This window comes from Oncorhynchus keta, chromosome 21, assembly GCF_023373465.1.
Source record: "Oncorhynchus keta strain PuntledgeMale-10-30-2019 chromosome 21, Oket_V2, whole genome shotgun sequence".
NCBI classification, from domain to species: domain Eukaryota; kingdom Metazoa; phylum Chordata; class Actinopteri; order Salmoniformes; family Salmonidae; genus Oncorhynchus; species Oncorhynchus keta.
The window spans coordinates 45,358,772-45,380,577 of record NC_068441.1 but is presented as its reverse complement, the minus strand read 5'-3'; the positions used below and the strand labels follow the sequence as shown (position 1 = coordinate 45,380,577).

General features: G+C 40.8%; 1 protein-coding gene across 4 annotated transcripts in view; it reads left to right on the top strand.

Annotated features, from left to right (window-relative positions):
- Positions 1 to 21,806, top strand: part of LOC118372930 (cadherin-22) — a 325,996-nt gene that overhangs the window by 202,802 nt on the left and 101,388 nt on the right. For all 4 annotated transcript variants that reach the window (XM_052474027.1, XM_052474023.1, XM_052474025.1 and 1 more), the window contains 4 exons: positions 1,719 to 1,886; positions 8,715 to 8,902; positions 16,413 to 16,669; positions 20,478 to 20,614. In XM_052474027.1, the coding sequence (XP_052329987.1) occupies positions 1,719 to 1,886; positions 8,715 to 8,902; positions 16,413 to 16,669; positions 20,478 to 20,614 (750 nt within the window). The remainder of the gene's footprint in view (positions 1 to 1,718; positions 1,887 to 8,714; positions 8,903 to 16,412; positions 16,670 to 20,477; positions 20,615 to 21,806) is intronic.

The window sequence follows — 21,806 nt, the reverse complement described above, 5'->3', positions numbered from 1 at the left end:
TTAGGGTAAGGTTTAAGATTGGGCTAGGTTTAGGGTAAGGGTTAAGATTAGGCTAGGTTTAGGGTAAGGTTTAAGATTAGGCTAGGTTTAGGGTAAGGGTTAAGATTAGGCTAGGTTTAGGGTAAGGTTTAAGATTAGGCTAGGTTTAGGGTAAGGTTTAAGATTAGGCTAGGTTTAGGGTAAGGTTTAAGATTAGGCTAGGTTTAGGGTAAGGTTTAAGATTAGGCTAGGTTTAGGGTAAGGGTTAAGATTAGGCTAGGTTTAGGGTAAGGGTTAAGATTAGGCCAGGTTTAGGGTAAGGTTTAAGATTAGGCTAGGTTTAGGGTAAGGGTTAAGATTAGGTTTAGGGTAAGGGTTAAGATTAGGCTAGGTTTAGGGTAAGGGTTAAGATTAGGCTAGGTTTAGGGTAAGGTTTAAGATTAGGCTAGGTTTAGGATAAGGGTTAAGTTTGGGGTTTAGGATAAGGGTCAAGGTTAGAGCTAGGTTTAGTAGATAGTTAGTTGAAATGTTACTGATAGAGCATCTACAGATGGACTATCCAAATAAAGTGTTAGCTGAGGATGTAATTCAGATTGAGCTCTGGCTGTATACTGCCAATGGTACGGGGACGTTATTTTCCACCAGGTTCTTGGAGAAACATACCTTGGAAGGTAAAGGGGAAACATATTGTATGGAGAAAATACACATGGTGCTCCTCAAACTACAATAAGCTGGTATTTGTCATTACACTGTCATGGTTTTAGAATGTCCACCATGTAAATTAGTTATGGTGATCTGACCTCAGTCATGTTGTCTTCAGATTAGTTTAACCCCTTTCAACTCCAGGGATTGTACTGATATGGAAATGCCCAAATGTAGATGCTAATAACTTAACGTACTGTTTAGGAGAGGGATATGCAGTGCCATTATATCGATCAGAACAAATGTGAGATTAAGACATTTCCAAGTCTTATCATTGGCGAAATATTGTATATTTGTTCATACCGTTATGAAATAGAAGGGGGCCACCAAAGTTCCATTTTTTTTTAAACCTCAGACTAATCCACTTCCAACTATAGTTACTTCAGTAGAAACATAAACCTGGCTAAACACAGCAGTAGGTCTGTACTCCAAGGGCGTTGTTAAAGCATCGGAACAAAATGCTCACTGGAGTAGGATTAAGACAACTCATGAGATTGTTGTGGTTTTCTCTCTTAAATCCACTCCTCTCCGACTGCCAGAGAAAGATGTGCACAGGCTTTTTTGACGGAACATAAAGCCTCGTTCTTCAATTGTGTGTGCCTTCATTTTGGCCCATATATATTATGAATTTTAATAGAGCTCAGCCGTAAGGATTTGTGCATGGAGCCACGGATGTGACACAATCTACTCTATCAAGACGAGCCGAGAGGGGCAAATGGAATGTGCCGCACTTGTGCCTCTAATAGGCTGTGTTTACACAGGAAGCCCAATTCTAAAAAATAAAAAAAATACGCTAATTGGTCTTTTGACTAATCACATCCAATCTTTTCACATCAGGTCTTTTTCAGAGCTGATATGTTTGGTAAAAATACCAATTAGTGAAAAAAAGATCCGAATTGGGCTGCCTGTGTAAACTCAGTCATAGAGTGCTTAGCTGAAATTGATATTTGCGACCAGAGAAGATGTAACAGGCTATCGTATATGAGAGCTAAGAGCTAACTTGACCTTTCCCTTTGGATCTCTCTCTCTCTTATCAGGACTGATTCGGACGGCTGTGGCAGATCTGGACCGGGAGACGCAGGATCGCTATGAGCTGGTCGTCATGGCAACCGATATGGCAGGCCAAATGGGTGGTCTTTCCGGCTCCACCACGGTGACCATAGTGATCACAGATGTTAATGACAACCCACCACGCTTTCCGCAGAGTGAGTCACTCTCATATTGATGGCAGCGGTGAACTTGCACCAGTCAGTAATAGATGTACCCCCATCAGTAGTAGCAGTACCCCCATCAGTAATAGAAGTACCCCCATCAGTAATAGAAGTACCCCCATCAGTAATAGAAGTACCCCCATCAGTAATAGAAGTACCCCCATCAGTAATAGAAGTACCCCCATCAGTAATAGAAGTACCCCCATCAGTAATAGATGTACCCCCATCAGTAATAGATGTACCCCCATCAGTAATAGAAGTACCCCCATCAGTAATAGAAGTACCCCATCAGTAATAGAAGTACCCCATCAGTAATAGAAGTACCCCATCAGTAATAGAAGTACCCCCATCAGTAATAGAAGTACCCCCATCAGTAATAGAAGTACCCCCATCAGTAATAGAAGTACCCCCATCAGTAATAGAAGTACCCCCATCAGTAATAGAAGTACCCCATCAGTAATAGAAGTACCCCCATCAGTAATAGAAGTACCCCCATCAGTAATAGAAGTACCCCATCAGTAATAGAAGTACCCCCATCAGTAATAGAAGTACCCCCATCAGTAATAGAAGTACCCCCATCAGTAATAGAAGTACCCCCATCAGTAATAGAAGTACCCCCATCAGTAATAGAAGTACCCCCATCAGTAATAGAAGTACCCCCATCAGTAATAGAAGTACCCCCATCAGTAATAGAAGTACCCCCATCAGTAATAGTACCCCATCAACCCCCATCAGTAATAGAAGTACCCCATCAGTAATCAGAAGTACCCCATCAGTAATAGAAGTACCCCATCAGTAATAGAAGTACCCCATCAGTAATAAGTACCCCATCAGTAATAGAAGTACCCCCATCAGTAATAGAAGTACCCCATCAGTAATAGAAGTACCCCATCAGTAATAGAAGTACCCCATCAGTAATAGAAGTACCCCATCAGTAATAGAAGTACCCCATCAGTAATAGAAGTACCCCATCAGTAATAGAAGTACCCCATCCCCATCAGTAATAGAAGTACCCCATCAGTAATATAAGTACCCCATCAGTAATAGAAGTACCCCCATCAGTAATAGAAGTACCCCCATCAGTAATATAAGTACCCCCATCAGTAATAGAAGTACCCCCATCAGGAATAGAAGTACCCCAAGTAAGAAGTACCCCCATCAGTAATAGCAGTACCCCCATCAGTAATAGCAGTACCCCATCAGTAATAGAAGTACCCCCATCAGTAATAGAAGTACCCCCATCAGTAATAGAAGTACCCCATCAGTAATAGAAGTACCCCATCAGTAATAGAAGTACCCCATCAGTAATAGAAGTACCCCCATCAGTAATAGAAGTACCCCCATCCCCATCAGTATCATAATGTACCCCCATCAGTAATAGAAGTACCCCATCAGTAATAGAAGTACCCCCATCAGTAATAGAAGTACCCCATCAGTAATAGAAGTACCCCCATCAGTAATAGAATGTACCCCCATCAGTAATAGAAGTACCCCCATCAGTAATACCCCCAAGTAATAGCAGTACCCCATCAGTAATAGAAGTACCCCATCAGTAATAGAAGTACCCCATCAGTAATAGCAGTACCCCATCAGTAATAGAAGTACCCCCATCAGTAATAGCAGTACCCCATCAGTAATAGAAGTACCCCATCAGTAATAGCAGTACCCCATCAGTAATAGTACCCCCATCAGTAATAGCAGTACCCCATCAGTAATAGCAGTACCCCCATCAGTAATAGTGCCCCCATCAGTACCCCATCAGTAATAGAAGTACCCCAATCAGTAATAGCAGTACCCCAATCAGTAATACAAGTACCCCAATCAGTAATAGAAGTACCCCCATCAGTAATAGAATTACCCCCATCCCCCATCAGTAATAGCAGTACCCCATCAGTAATAGCAGTACCCCAATCAGTAATAGAAGTACCCCCATCAGTAATAGAAGTACCCCATCAGTCAGTACCCCATCAGTAATAGAAGTACCCCATCATCAGTAATAGAAGTACCCCCATCAGTAATAGAAGTACCCCATCAGTATGTACCCCCATCAGAAGTACCCCATCAGTAATAGAAGTACCCCCATCAGTAATAGAAGTACCCCCATCAGTAATAGATGTACCCCCATCAGTAATAGAAGTACCCCCATCAATCAGTAATAGAAGTACCCCATCAGTAATAGAAGTACCCCATCAGTAATAGAAGTACCCCATCAGTAATAGCAGTACCCCATCAGTAATAGCAGTACCCCATCAGTAATAGAAGTACCCCCATCAGTAATAGCAGTACCCCATCAGTAATAGAAGTACCCCATCAGTAATAGCAGTACCCCATCAGTAATAGAAGTACCCCCATCAGTAATAGCAGTACCCCATCAGTAATAGAATTACCCCCATCAGTAATAGCAGTAACCCATCAGTAATAGCAGTACCCCATCAGTAATAGCAGTACCCCATCAGTAATAGAAGTACCCCAATCAGTAATAGCAGTACCCCAATCAGTAATACAAGTACCCCAATCAGTAATAGAAGTACCCCCATCAGTAATAGCAGTACCCCAATCAGTAATAGAAGTACCCCCATCAGTAATAGCAGTACCCCATCAGTAATAGAAGTACCCCATCAGTAATAGAAGTACCCCATCAGTAATAGAAGTACCCCCATCAGTAATAGAAGTACCCCATCAGTAATAGAAGTACCCCATCAGTAATAGAAGTACCCCCATCAGTAATAGCAGTACCCCAATCAGTAATACAAGTACCCCAATCAGTAATAGCAGTACCCCAATCAGTAATACAAGTACCCCAATCAGTAATAGAAGTACCCCAATCAGTAATAGAAGTACCCCAATCAGTAATACAAGTACCCCAATCAGTAATAGAAGTACCCCCATCAGTAATAGAAGTACCACATCAGTAATAGAAGTTCCCCATTAGTAATAGCAGTACCCCAATCAGTTATAAAAGTACCCCCATCAGTAATATAAATAACCCCATCAGTAATAGAAGTACCCCATCAGTAATAGAAGTACCTCAATCAGTAATAGAAGTCCCCCCATCAGTAATAGAAGTAACCCATCAGTAATAGCAGTACCCCCATCAGTAATAGACGTACCCCATCAGTAATAGAAGAACCCCATCAGTAATAGCAGTACCACCATCAGTAGTAGCAGTACCCCCATCAGTAATAAATGTACCCCCATCAGTAATAGCAGTACCCCAATCAGTAATAGAAGTACCCCCATCAGTTATAAAAGTCCCCCCATCAGTAATATTTTTATTTTATTTTTTATCTTTATTTAACTAGGCAAGTCATTTAAGAATTAATTCTTATTTTCAATGACGGCCTAGGAACAGTGGGTTAACTGCCTGTTCAGGGGCAGAATGACAGATTTGTACCTTATCAGCTCGGGGATTTGAACTTGCAACCTTCCGGTTACAAGTCCAATGCTCTAACCACTAGGCTACCCTGCCGCCCCGTAAGTACCCCCATCAGTAATATAAGTACCCCCATCAGAAATAGAAGTACCCCCATCAATAATGTAAGTACCCCCAATCAGTAATAGAAGTACCCCCATCAGTAATAGAAGTACCCCCATCAGTAATAGAAGTACCCCCATCAGAAATAGAAGTAGCCCCATCAGTAATATAAGTACCCCCATCAGTAATATAAGTACCCCATCAGAAATAGAAGTACCCCATCAGTAATAGAAATACCCCCATCAGTAATAGAAATACCCCCATCAGTAATAGATGTACCCCCAATAGTAATAGAAGTACCACATCAGTAATAGAAGTACCCCCATTAGTAATAGAAGTAAACCCATCAGTAATAGAAGTTACCCCATCAGTAATAGAAGTACCCCCATTAGTAATATAAGTAAACCCATCAGAAATAGAAGTTACCCCATCAGTAATATCAATACCACCATCAGTAATAGAAATAACCCCATCAGAAATAGAAGTACCCCATCAGTAATAGAAATAACCCCATCAGTAATAGAAATAACCCCATCAGAAATAGAAGTACCCCATCAGTAATAGAAATACCCCCATCAGTAATAGAAATACCCCCATCAGTAATAGAAGTACCCCCATCAGTAATAGAAGTAACCCCATCAGAAATAGAAGTACCCCCATCAGAAATAGAAGTAACCCCATCAGTAATATCAATACCACCATCAGTAATAGAAGTAACCCCATCAGTAATAGAAGTACCCCCATCAGTAATAGAAATACCCCCATCAGTAATAGATGTACCCCCATCAGTAATATAAGTACCCCCATCAGTAATAGAAGTACCCCATCAGTAATATAAATACCCCATCAGTAATAGATGTACCCCCATCAGTAATATAAGTAACCCCATCAGTAATAGAAGTACCCCATCAGTAATAGAAGTACCCCAATCAAGTAATATAAGTAATGGACGACATGGAGTGGTCAGAAGCACTCTGAGAAAATAATTTCACTTATATTTATCCACATGTCAAACACTCCGCTAAGAAGGGTTAGGCAATCATCTGATGAAAGCGGTTTTGGGAGTTTCCATATGTCTGCATACGATAAGATGGAGCCGATTTAACCATTTTAACATTCCAGTGGTATGGATTTATGTTGGGTACATCCGTTATTTATCAGCTGGAGAAAGGTCAAAGGCCATAATGTAATAACATTAGGGTCAATATACAGAACACTGTTTGAATACTAGTAGAGTGTTTATTATCCCCGGGGAGCAATTCATTTTGTAGCACATAGTAAAAACACATTGAACACATGAATATAAATATACACCAAAGCAATGCATACAGCAATATGTACACAGCTAACAATAACAATACAGCTTATGGAGAAAGCTGATAGCAGCTGGCATGAAGTTTAGACCTATTAGTTTTGAACGTGGGGAGTCTGTATCTGCACTTTGAGAGAAGCAACATAAATTCATCAAACAAGGGCTGCTGTGTGTCCCTCAGAATGTATTGTGCCATGAGTGAGTGTCACTGGTGGCTGATACTACAGGTGACCCCGGTCAACGGTCTGTAATAGGCAGCATTGCTTTTGATGATCCATTCATGTGTTCAATGTGTTTTACTTCACAATGTTACCCTAGCCTGTTCTTACCCTAATGTTTAAGTTAGAATGACCATATTGAATGTTAAATGTCCCCATCATAAATGCATACCACATGTTTTATCGGCTCCATTCCACATTTGTTTCATTTAGCAGACTGTTCAGTACTGTTTAAGTCCAGAATGCATATTGATGTTAAAATATGCATTACTCCAGAGGTCTTTCCTTCCTACCTATTTAATCAGGAACTTAGGCTGTAAAAATGCTTTGTAATTATTTACAATTCTGAAACTTTTCTATTTGATTTCTCAGATTGTATTTGATAAATGAATCTCAGGTGAACCAATTTGGACCCAGCTTGTACTTCTCGCGACAGCAAAAAGAATGTGTATTATATTTCATTGTACATTTCACAATGGTGCTCAGTAAAAGGATGTTTTACTTAATCTATATTTCCTGCTGGGGGAAATCTTACCTATGACGCTAGTACATGATTTAGAAACTTCAACAACCCTTTCTATTGTACCCTGGACATCTTAGTGGAATTGCATGTTTAGTTCTTTTGTAAACCCTCTGCATTTAACTAGCTCATAACGAATGACAGAAAAAGGTACTTCCTGTTAAGACTCCAGACTCTATAGCCTATGAATAGCGGTGTTATTGCTCTTTCCCACTTTGCCTCTTCCACTTTTTTGAGATAAACAACACTACATGTTATTAAAGCTAAGTGAGCTCAGTCTAAGTTCAAGTGTCGTGACGCTCCAGTAGTGACGGTCTCAGTAGCTTTGTCTCACATAACATAAACATAACATCAATTTAGTTTCCTGGCTGTCACCTATGTGATTTTCTCTCTTCTATAACTTCCTTTCGAAATGCTGTCTGCGGTTCGAGGATACATAGTTTTATTAGAAAAGAACAGGGTTGTGTGACATGTGCAGCTGTTTTATTTATGCGTCCTACAGGGTTGGGGTCAATTCCATTTAAATTTCCTCCATTCAGGAATTAAACAGAAATTGCAATTCCAACTAAATATTTTCATAGGGAATCATTGAGGAAAATTGTAATTGTAATTTCCGTTTTGAATTGACTGAATTCAAATGTAATTGACCCCTGCGCTGATATCTCACACAAAATGTGTCTTTGTGCTGTGGAAGTGCTGTGGTCAACAAAAAGTTGATTAGAAAGTCTATTTTGGAAATTTTACAGGAGGATGTTGAAAGAGTAAAACCTTCCATACATAGACTCCACGCCTTGCCAATGATCAACCGGGGTCAGCATCTTTACCAGACCCGGTTAACATAATCGCATAGTGCCTTGATCTAGCCTTGTTCAAACATGAGCAAAGATCCAGTGCATTACTTAAAGGGAATCCTGAGGGCCAATTGGGTTAAGGGTCAAGCATTGGGGGTGAATGGATTCATGACCAACTAAGTTGGCTCTACAGAATAAAAATCCTGGGTGAATTCTCTTTTTGCTGAATTGTCTTGGCAATGGGAAGAGTGCTCTTACATACAGTAAATGGTGGGCTTGTCTGTATTGAATACATTTGTCCTTCTTCCACTTCCTTCCTCTCATTTTCACCATCTACTCTACCTCTACATCTTCTCGTTAACCTTCTCCTTCTCTTCCTCCTCCCTGTCGTCACCCTTCCCCTAATCTTCATCCTCCACGCTCCTATCATCTTTCTCTTCACCCTCTTCCATTTTGTCTCCTCTTCTTCCCTCCTTTTCCACCTATTCCCCATTCCCCTCCTTCAGAGATGTACCAGTTTTCGGTGTCTGAGGGGGCGGCCGTGGGGACACCGGTGGGGAGGGTGATCGCCACGGATACGGACATGGGGGAGAACACGGACATGAGCTACCTGATCAAAGACGAGGAGGGCGGGGAACTCTTCAAGGTTACCACTGACGGAGACACACAGGAAGCCGTCATCACTATCAAAAAGGTGGGAGTAGAACGAAGCTGATTTGAGATCAGTTTGGATTTGGGGCCATCGAAAGCCTCGAGGTTAATGTAGCGGGCCAGCAACCGGAGGGTTGCCGGTTAAAATCCCAGTGCTGACTGTGTGGGAAGAAAATCTGTCAGGAGTGAGCAGGCAACTGGAGGGTTGCTGGCAGTAAAATCTCAGGTGCCACCTATCACCAATTTTTCCTTGAGCAAGGTCCTAAACCTCTCAGTGGGCCCTGCGGCTGCCCTCTGCTCCAGCCATTGTAATGTTTAAGTCGGAGCATTTGAGTTAAATCAAATCAAAATGTATTGGTTGCTTACACAGATTTGCAAATGTTATAGAATGTATTTTATATTTATATTTTAGATTCTTCAAAGTAGCCACACCTTGATGACAGTTTTGAACACTCTTCGCATTCTCTCAACCAGCTTCACTTGGAATGCTTTTCCAACAGTCTTGAAGGAGTTCCCACATACTGTACATGTATGCTGAGCACTTGTTGGCTGCTTTTCCTTCACTCTGCTGTCCAACTCATCCCAAACCATCTCAGTTGGGTTGAGGTTGGGTGATTGTGGAGGCCAGGTCATCTGATGCAGCACTCCATCACTCTCCTTCTTGGTCAAATGGCCCTTACACAGCCTGGAGTTGTTTTGGGTAATTTTCCGTTTGAAAAAACAAATGATAGTTCCACTAACTGCAAACCAAATGGGATGGCGTATCGCTGCAGAATGCTGTGTTAGTCATTCTGGTTAAGTGTGCCAAGGACCCAATTCTAAATAAATCACAGACAGTGTCACCAGCAAAAATCACAGACAGTGTCACCAGCAAAGCACCATCACACAATTACTTTGCAGACAGAGTTCAGTGTGTCAAATCAGAGGGCATGCTGTCCGGTCCTCTGGCAGTCTCTATGGGGGTGCCACAGGGTTCAATTCTCGGGCCGACTCTTTTCTCTGTATATATCAATGATGTTGCTCTTGCTGCGGGTACTTCCTGTTAAGACTCCAGACTCTAGCCTATGAATAGCTCTCTTTCCCACTTTGCCTCTTCCACTTTTTGAGATAAACAACACTACATGTTATTAAAGCTAAGTGTCGTGAGCAGTAGTGACATTCCTGATCCACCTCTACGCAGACGACACCATTCTATATACTTTCGGCCCGTCATTGGACACTGTGCTATCAAACCTCCAAACGAGCTTCAATGCCATACAGCACTCCTTCCGTGGCCTCCAACTGCTCTTAAACGCGAGTAAAACCAAATGCATGCTTTTCAACCGATCGCTGCCTGCACCCGCATGCCCGACTAGCATCACCACCCTGGATGGTTCCAACCTTGAATATGTGGACATCTATAAGTACCTAGGTGTCTGGCTAGACTGCAAACTCTCCTTCCAGACTCACATCAAACATCTCCAATCAAAAATCAAATCCAGAGTCGGCTTTCTATTCCGCAACAAAGCCTCCTTCACTCACGCTGCCAAGCTTACCCTAGTAAAACTGACTATCCTACCGATCCTCGACTTCGGCGATGTCATCTACAAAATGGCTTCCAACACTCTACTCAGCAAACTGGATGCAGTCTATCACAGTGCCATCCGTTTTGTCACTAAAGCACCTTATACCACCCACCACTGCGACTTGTATGCTCTAGTCGGCTGGCCCTCACTACATATTCGTCGCCAGACCCACTGGCTCCAGGTCATCTACAAGTCCATGCTAGGTAAAGCTCCGCCTTATCTCAGTTCACTGGTCACGATGGCAACACCCATCCGTAGCACGCGCTCCAGCAGGTGTATCTCACTGATCATCCCTAAAGCCAACACCTCATTTGGCCGCCTTTCGTTCCAGTACTCTGCTGCCTGTGACTGGAACGAATTGCAAAATCGGCTGAAGTTGAGACTTTTATCTCCCTCTCCAACTTCAAACATCAGCTATCCGAGCAGCTAACCGATCGCTGCAGCTGTACATAGTCTATAGGTAAATAGCTCACCCTTTTTCACCTACCTCATTCCCATACTGTTTTTATACTGTTTTTATTTATTTACTTTTCTGCTCTTTTGCACACCAATATCTCTACCTGTACATGCCCATCTGATCATTTATCACTCCAGTGTTAATCTGCAAAATTGTATTATTCGCCTACCTCCTCATGCCTTTTGCACACATTGTATATAGACTGCCCATTTTTTTCTACTGTGTTATTGACTTGCTAATTGTTTACTCCATGTGTAACTCTGTGTTGTCTGTTCACACTGCTATGCTTTATCTTGGCCAGGTCGCAGTTGCAAATGAGAACTTGTTCTCAACTAGCCTACCTGGTTAAATAAAGGTGAAATAAAAAAAATAAAAAATAAATAAAAAACACCTCCTCCTCCATGCTTCACGGTGCGAACTTCACATGTGGAGATTATCCGTCCACCTACTCTGTCTCACAAAGACACAGCGGTTGGACCCAAAAATCTCCATTTTGTACTCATCAGAGCAAAGGAAAACTTTCCACCGGTCTAATGTTCATTGCCGGTGTTTCTTGGCCCAAGCAAGTTTCATCTTCTTATTGGTGTCCTTTAGTTGTAGTTTCTTTGCAGCAATTCGACCATGAAGGCCTGACTAACACAGTCTCTTCTGAACAGTTGATGTTGAGATGTTTCTGTTACTTGAACTCTGTGAAGCATTTTTTGGGGCTGCAATTTCTAAGGTTGGTAACTCTAATGAACTTATCCTCTGCAACAGAGGTAACTCTGGGTTTTCCTTTCCTGTGGCGGTCCTTCTGAGAGAAAGTATCCTCATAGCCCTTGATGGTTTTTGCGACTGCACTTGATGAAACTTGACATTTTCATGTCTTAAAGTAATGATGGAATGTTGTTTTTCTTTGCTTATTTGAGCTGTTCTTGCCATAATATGGACTTGGTCTTTTACCAAATAGGGATATCTTCTGTTTACCACCCACCACTACCATGTCACAGCACAACTGATTGGCTCAAACGCATTAAGAAGGAAATAAATGCCACAAATTTACTTTTAACAAGGCACACCTGTTAATCGAATTGCATTCCAGGTAAATGCTGGACTTGGAGACGACATAAGAGTCGCTTTTATAAATCAAAGCGTTGTCACTAAATCAGCAGTTTTAACCATCTTTAAACTGTAAATATGTCGTCTCCAAGTACAGAATTTACTACCTCATGAACCTGGTTGAGAGAATTCCAAGAGTGTGTTGTCAAATTTGTCATCAAGGCAAAGGGTGGCTACTTTGAAGAATCTCAAATATAAAATATATTTTGATTTGTTTTAACAGTTTTTTGGATACTGCATGATTCCAAATGCATTATTTCATAGTTTTGATATCTTCACTATTATTCTACAATGTAGAAAATAGTAAAAAATAAAGAAAACCCTTGAATGAGTAGATGTGTCCAAACTTTTGACTAGTACTGTGTATATACGGTACAGTCAGTGCCTTCAGAAAGTATTTACGTCACACCCCTAGACATTTTCCAAATGTTGCTGTTTTAGCCTGAATTTAAAATAGATTAAATAGAGATGTTTGTTTGTCACTGGCCTACACACAATACCCCATAATATCAAAGTGGAATTATGTATTTCACCATTTTTACAAGTTAATGAAATCCTGAAGTGTCTTAAGTCAATAAGTTTCCAACCCCTTTGTTAAGGCAAGCCATAATAAGTTCAGGAGTAAAAATGTGTAAGTTGCATGGACTCACTCTTTGTGCAATAATAGTGATTAACATGATTTTTGAATGACTACCTCATCTCTGTACCCCACACATACAATTATCTGTAAGGTCCCTCAGACAAGCAGTGAATTTCAAATACAGATTAACCACAAAGACCAGGGAGGTTTTCCAATGCACTGGAGAGGAAGGAAACGGCTCAGGGATTTCACAATGAGGCCAATGGTGACTTTAATCCTTAACAGTCATGATTCCATCTACAGTAAGTAAGATACAAAAATCCCCATCAAAATCCATCAGTTTAAGCTAGAGATATCAGTTTTTTTTCATCCGCCTAAATCAGCCTTTTTCATCCGCCTATATTAGTGCCCGAGCTACAGTACAGCGGAGTTTGTCAGACCATGAGACATCCAGAAAATCCATCTTCACACAAAATGTCTGTATCGTCCGAACGGTTTGGCTTAACTATTATGACCCCTTGTAACGGAATTCCTCTTCTTCAGAGGAGGAGTAGCAATGATCAGACCAATGTGCAGCGTGGTAAGTGTCCATAATGATATATTTAATAAATCAACAGAACACTGAATAAAATAGTAAAAGTACAAACAAACATCCGAAGCAGTCCCGTATGGTGAAAACACTAACACAGGATACAACCACCCACAAAACACAATAGAAAACAGGCTACCTAAATATGGCTCCCAATCAGAGACAACGACTGACACCTGTCTCTGATTGAGAACCATACTAGGCCAAACACATAGAAATATAACAACAGAACAAAACATAGAAAAATAACATAGAATACCCACCCCAACTCATGCCCTGAACAACTAAAATAGACGTAAAAAGGAACTAAGGTCAGAACGTGACACCCCTCTATGGTAAGGGGAGACTCTCACGAAGACGATGTTGTTCTTCATTTTGCTCTACGGATCCAACAAGTGTCACGGGACTCGTCTGAAGACGATAACGCTGATGTGCCAACTTCTGTCTGTGGTGTCCGAACCGTTTGACCTACAAACTAATATCACCTCACTATAGAATGTTACTCACGAACACTGAGCTTTCTTGTATCTTCTAAATATAGGAAAGACACTTCAAGACCTCATTCCTTTTTAAAATATATTTGTTTACTCCTTTTTTTACCATTAATGAATGTGTTATTTCATGTGTTTCTATGGGCTTTAATAGTAAAGGACGAAAAAAAAGAATATATATATATATTTTTTAAAAAATGTAAGAAGGAAAATATTCCAAAACATGCATTATGTTTGCAACAAGGCACTACAGTAATACTGAAAAAATGTGACAAAGCAATTAACTTTTTGTCCTTACAAAATCCAATACAACACATTACTAAGTACCACCCTCCATTTTTTCATGCATAGTGGTGGTTGCATCATGCTATGGGTATGCTTGTAATTGTTAAGGACTGGGGAGTTTTTCGGAATTAAAAGGTAAACGGAATGGAGCTAAGCACAGGCAAAGTCCTAGAGGGAAACCTGGTTCATTTTGCTTTCCACCAGACACTGGGAGATTAATTCACCTTTCAGCGGGACAATAACCTAAAACACAAGGTCAAATCTACACTGGAGTTGCTTACCAAGAAGACGGTGAATGTTCCTGAGTGGTCGAGTTACAGTTTTGACTGAAATCGTTATGAAAATGTAGAGCAACACCTGAAAATGGTTGTCTAGCAATAATCAACAACCGATTTGACAGAGCTTGAAATATTCTGAAAAGAATAATGGGCAAATGTTGCACAATCCGGTTTAGAAAGCCCAGAGACTTACCCAGAAAGACTCATAGCTGTAATCACTGCCAATGTTGATTCTAACATGTATTGACTCAGGGGGTTGAATACTTATCTAATAAAGATACAGTGGGGAGAACAAGTATTTGTAACACTGTCGATTTTGCAGGTTTTCCAATTTACAAAGCATGTAGAAGTCTGTAATTTTTATCATAGGTACACTTCAACTGTGAGAGACGGAATCTAAAACAAAAATCCAGAAAATCACATTGTATGATTTTTAAGTAATTCATTTGCATTTTATTGCATGACAAGTAGTTGATACATCAGAAAAGCAGAACTTATTATTTGGTATAGAAACCTTTGTTTGCAATTACAGAGATTATACGTTTCCTGTAGTTCTTGACCAGGTCTGCACACACTGCAGCAGGGATTTTGGCCCACTCCTCCATACAGACCTCCAGATCCTTCAGGTTTCGGGGCTGTTGCTGGGCAATACGGACTTTCAGCTCCCTCCAAAGATTTTCTATTGGGTTCAGGTCTGGAGACTGGCTAGGCCACTCCAGGACCTTGAGATGCTTCTTACAGAGCCACTCCTTAGTTGCCCTGGCTGTGTGTTTCGGGTCATTGTCATGCTGGAAGACCCAGCCAGACCGATCTCACGATACATGGCCCCATCCATCCTCCCCTCAATACGGTGCAGTCGTCCTGTCCCCTTTGCAGAAAAGCATCTGCAAAGAATTATGTTTCCACCTCCATGCTTCACGGTTGGGATGGTGTTCTTGGGGTTGTACTCATCCTTCTTCTTCCTCCAAACACGGTGAGTTTAGACCAAAAAGCTCTGTTTTTGTCTCATCAGACCACATGAACTTCTCCCATTCCTCCTCTGGATCATCCAGATGGTCATTGGAAAACTTCAGACAGGCCTGGACATGCGCTAGCTTGATCAGGGGGACCCTGCGTGCGCTGAAGGATTTTAATCCATAATGGTGTAGTGTGTTACTAATGGTTTTCTTTGAGACTGTGGTCCCAGCTCTCTTCAAGCCATTGACCAGGTCCTGCCTTGTAGTTCTGGGCTGATGCCTCACCTTCCTCATGATCATTGATGGCCCACGAGGTGAGATCTTGCATGGAGTCCCATACCGAGGGTGATTGACCGTCAGCTTGAACTTCTTCCATTTTCTAATAATTGTGCCAACAGTTGTTGCCTTCTCACCAAGCTGCTTGCCTATTGTCCTGTAGCCCATCCCAGCCTTGTGCAGGTCTACAATTCTATCCCTGATGTCCTTACACAGCTCACTGGTCTTGGCCATTGTGGACAGGTTGGAATCTGTTTGATTTAGTGTGTGAACAGGTGTCTTTTATACAGGTAACGAGTTCAAACAGATGCAGTTAATACAGGTAATGAGTGGAGAACAGGAGGGCTTCTTAAAGAAAAACGAACAGGTCTGTGAGAGCCAAAATTCTTACTGGTTGGTAGGTGATCAAATACTTATGTCATGCAATAAAATGCGAATTAATTACTTAAAAATCATACAATGTGATTTTCTGGATTTTTTTTTAGATTCCGTCTCTCACAGTTAAAGTGTACCCATGATAAAAATGACAGACCTCTACATACTTTGTAAGTAGGAAAATCTGCTAAATTGGCAGTGTATCAAATACTTGTTCTCCCCACTGTATATTCGTGTTTTATTTTTCATAAATGTTTTACAAATGTTAGAATGTTTCTTCCACTTTGACATTACCAAGTATTTTTTGTAGATTGGCGACAAAAAACAAACAAACAAATAAATCCATTTGAATCCCACTTTGTGGAAGAGTGTAGCTCTGTGAATACTTTCTGAAGGCATTGATAGTATATGAATAGAAAAGGTTTGTACAGCAGTAGAGCTCAGATTTCCTTATTGCTGTTTAGGTATTTGATAGACATAGCAATCCTTATATCTGCTCAGTTTACACTTATGCACCCTATAGCGTTTGCCTGAGGAGTGAATTATTTCCCCTTAGAGTGACATGTCATTGCTTTGGTTCTTCCCTGTTTGTGCTCCGTTCAGCCACTGGACTTTGAGAGCAAGCGTACACACAACGTGGTGGTGGAGGCTGTCAACAAGCACGTGGACCCCCGATTTTTGGAGCTTGGCTCTTTCCGCGACCAGACAATTGTGCGGGTCAGCGTAACTGACGCGGACGAGCCACCTGTCTTCCTCCCTGCTGAGGGGGCAATCATGGAGGTCCAGGAGGATGCCAGGCTAGGTGCGCTGGTGGGCACAGCTACAGCCAAGGACCCAGACAAGGAGAACGCACCTGTCAGGTATGAATCATGACTCCTTTTTTCAAATCCAATACAGTTTATTAGTTCATTCAGATAGTTCTTCATTAACTGCTTCAGATGGGTATGTACGTATTGCTACAGATAAACCTACAGATAAGCCTAGAACTGCTAGAACTGGTTATAAGAACGGGTAGAGATATGGCTATAAGAACGTGAAGAGATGTGGCTATAAGACTGGTAGAGATGTGGCTATAAGACTGGTAGAGATGTGGCTATAAGACTGGTAGAGATGTGGTTATAAGAACGGGTAGAGATATGGCTATAATAACTGGAAGAGATATGGCTATAAAAACATGAAGAGATATGGCTATAAGAACGTGTAGAGATATGGCTATAAGAACGTGTAGAGATATGGCTATAATAACTGGAAGAGATATGGCTATAAAAACATGAAGAGATATGGCTATAAGAACGTGTCGAGATATGGCTATAAGAACGGGTAGAGATATGGCTATAAGAACGGGTAGAGATATGACTATAATAACTGGAAGAGATATGGCTGTAATAACTGGAAGAGATATGGCTATAAAAACTGGAAGAGATATGGCTGTAATAACTGGAAGAGATATGGCTATAATAACTGGAAGAGATATGGCTGTAATAACTGGAAGAAATATGGCTATAAGAACTGGAAGAGATATGGCTATAATAACTGGAAGAGATATGGCTATAATAACTGGAAGAGATATGGCTATAAAAACTGGAAGAGATATGGCTGTAATAACTGGAAGAGATATGGCTATAATAACTGGAAGAGATATGGCTATAAGAACTGGAAGAGATATGGCTATAATAACTGGAAGAGATATGGCTATAAGAACGTGAAGAGATATGGCTATAAGAACGGGTAGAGATATGGCTATAAGAACGTGTAGAGATGCAGCTATAAAAACTGGTAGAGATATGGCTATAATAACTGGAAGAGATATGGCTATAAAAACATGAAGAGATATGGCTATAAGAACGTGTAGAGATATGGCTATAATAACTGGAAGAGATATGGCTATAAAAACATGAAGAGATATGGCTATAAGAACGTGTAGAGATATGGCTATAAGAACGGGTAGAGATATGGCTATAATAACTGGAAGAGATATGGCTATAAAAACATGAAGAGATATGGCTATAAGAACGTGTAGAGATATGGCTATAAGAACGGGTAGAGATATGGCTATAAGAACGTGTAGAGATATGGCTATAAGAACGGGTAGAGATATGGCTATAAGAACGGGTAGAGATATGGCTATAAGAACGGGTAGATATATGGCTATAAGAACGTGTAGAGATATGGCTATAAGAACTGGAAGAGATATGGCTGTAATAACTGGAAGAGATATGGCTATAATAACTGGAAGAGATATGGCTGTAATAACTGGAAGAGATATGGCTATAATAACTGGAAGAGATATGGCTGTAATAACTGGAAGAGATATGGCTATAAAAACTGGAAGAGATATGGCTGTAATAACTGGAAGAGATATGGCTATAATAACTGGAAGAGATATGGCTGTAATAACTGGTAATCATATGGCTATAAGAACGTGTAGAGATATGGCTATAAGAACGGGTAGAGATATGGCTATAAGAACGGGTAGATATATGGCTATAAGAACGGGTAGATATATGGCTATAAGAACGTGTAGAGATATGGCTATAAGAACGGGTAGAGATATGGCTATAAGAATGGGTGGAGATATGGCTATAAGAACTGGAAGGTGGAGATATGGTAATCATATGGCTATAAGACATACCATTAAGAAGTATAATGTATGGCTTAAGACATACCATTAGTATAATGTATGCTTCACAAGTAAAGAAGCAGAACTTTCAACGAACAGAAACATGTTCATAGCTACAAATGACCCGACCATATGTTTACAATGCCATATAAGACCCCCAAATAAGGACTACATTACTGAATTTATGGGACTGATTTAAATGGCATCTTATATCAACAAACACAAGTTTAGATGTACATGGAGCTTGGGATTTGACATTCCTTTTTAAATATGGTAGGTAATAAACACACAATTGGAAGATTGCTCCACGACACAATTTGAATCATGAAAACATTGATTCATCCATTTGCACAATGCCAGAATCACATTACTCTAGGCTACTGCATTGACTTTTGACCACGCTAGAGGATTCCTCAGAATCTCACACATCTTTGTGCATTCGCTCAGATCCCTATTTATGAGCAGAATGATATTATTTTGTGCCAGAGCCTCCACCTCAGGTCTTGGGTGGAGAAATAATAGCGGTGAGGCGAGTGGAGCTTCACGCTCACCGACACACACAGGCTGTGCAAATTACCTCTATTAAAAATGCATGAGGCTGAACTGAAAGTGCTCCAGGTGTAATAAAGTACAACACAATGGCAGTGCCACCGCCTGCTTGTTGGCAGGCGAGAGCCAACGGGTTCGAGGGTACCCTGGCGCTGCGCCATGCCCATCGGTACCACTTTAATCATCTCGATTGGACGGAACTAACCCCGACGCCTGGTGCCCAAGGGCCCATCACTCTCTCCCACACTCCTGTCACTCTGCTCCGGAGGGCACCGATCGGGTATTGCTGGACACTGGCTGGCACTGGCAGGCAGTAGCGGGCGCTGTACCAAAGGGGTAAGAGTTCCAGAGGAATGAACACAGCCTCTGGAAACAAAATCTGGCCTCGTATGAACAGAAAATGTGTTTGTTTTGTTTGTTTGGCTCTTTATCAGGAAGTTGGAATGGCGTCTTGAAACTGAAGTGTTTGGGTTAGTTGTGTTTAGTGCTTACTGATCTTCTGGAAATGTGTACTTCTCCATTCATATATTAAAGGGATGGCATATCTGCAAATGTTATAAGATGCACTGGTAATATCTGGTAATATCTACATGATTTCCCTTCACCAAGTACTATCGCAGTTTTGGAAGCTGAAATATAACTTGATGTAATTTACATAATTATTGTGTAGGTGTCACCGTTTGTCACTATTTCTTTCATAAATAAAATACATTTTAATGATAGCCTTAGCTATACGGTTTATTGATGTAGTGATGTTCTGTATAAACGTTGCAGCTATGAAAAGTGTTGTTCCTTGTATAGACTACAGATTCAGAGCGGGCAGTCTCTAATGTAATATAACTAGAATAATCTAACTGTGGATGCAGTATGCACCTCAACACCTAGACTACATGAAGCTCATCTCACTGTACCCCTTTTAGTTGTCTAGTACAGCTTGTACAAAGACCCTACTGGTCCCTTTGATGAGCTTTTTGTCCAAAAGGTAGAAAAGGAAATGATTATGCTCATAATATTCCATTAAAGTCCCGACGGGCACACGAGCCTGCTCAAGAGAAAAAAATAAACTACTCACAGGGTTTTGTTGGCTCTATACTCTTCTGAGCGCTCCTCGTGGAGCCAACCACAAGGATGTGCAAATGTATTTTGCTTTCATTGGAGTGCAGCATGAAATATTCATTTGTATTTTTTCCCCTCCAGCATGGGCTGAAACCACAGACTTGTTTGGGGATGTAGGTGCAGTAGGGACACAAGCACTGTGACAGGTTTCCTATACAGATGCTAAATGGATAATTATTTTCATCCTCTTTTTAATCTGGCTCACAGTTTCCCTACATTTGAAAATGCTAATGTATAGCCATAATCCGATGTCAACGGCAACGGGCAATATCCCCATGGGCCACAGTGTTAGGGCAGCCACCGAAAAAGTCTTGCAGATGGTTTAGAATTGATTTTACACCATTCAAATACGTACTCCCCTTTTTTCTCACTCTCCCTACCAGGTTCTCCATTGACCGAAGTACAGACCAGGAGCAGATCTTCCACATTGATCCAGTATCGGGCGCCATCACCCTGGGCAAAATTCTGGACCGAGAGACGGCTGGCTGGCACAACATCACTGTGACAGCAGTGGAAGCAGGTATATGCTCCAGTTCTATGAATGTGTATTGCATTGTATACATAGAGAGACATATCATATTATAAGCCTTGTTATAAGACATTATAAAGGCTCATAAATGCTTATAACAAGTTTTAAAACATTATAACTGTATGTTTTAAATGTTATCATATCTTCAAGTAAGAATTGGTAATATGCCTTTGACTGAGAGGCTGATACAGGGCCATGATACATAACACTATCATAAGAATGACATAGCACCTGTCATAACAGTTTATAACACCCAGCCTTGCCCCTATAGTAACTGATATGTTACTAATCTGAAGTTTGGTTTGTTTTGCCTTTTCATATATAATAAGGCTCTTCGTGAAGTGATTGTTATGATATTGCTATGGAATCACAGATGACCGACAGATATCGTCAGCACCAACAAGCTGTCACATAATCTAAAATAAAAGCAGAACACATGTAACGTTGTTTCATCTTGCTCAATACTTTTTCATTCGCAAAGAAAATGAAGAATGTAATACCCTGACGGTGGAGTAGCTGGTGGCAAGCTATTCTTATACCCTAAGAACTAAACGTCGTGCAGTGACAGGAATACACAGAGTACGTTTTCCAATCTTTGACAGATGAAGTGATGTTTGGATTGTATTGAAAGCACAAGAGATTGCATTCTGCATCTGGCTAGTAATATCTACCTGGCCTCACAGAATGAAATAAACCATTTCAGCACAACAACAGTGAATTCTACGTCTCTCTGTGTTTGTTTTTCTCCATTAAAGGGATAGTTCACCCAAATTACAAAATTACATATTGGTTTCCTTACCCTGTAAGAAGTTTATGGACAAGGTATGACAGCAATCCATACTTTGGTTTAGCTTTCCTGGCATTGTTTCCACATGCTAAAGATTTAGCCTTCGTATGAACAATCCCATTCATGTCATGGGACAATATATTAGCATTTTTCATGCATTATGTTTAAATGATCGTTAAGTAAATTTGTTAAGCTTCACAATCAATTTGAGTTACTTTTTGATGATTTGGACATGATGCGCTAAAAGTGCTCATTTCAGTCGCATGACTTGAATTGGATTTGTGCCAAAAAAGGCTCAAACGTTAGCATGTGGAAACAGTGCTAGGGAAACTAAACCAAAGCATGGATTATCATCATAACTCGTCCATAGACTGCTTACAGGGTAATGAAACCAAT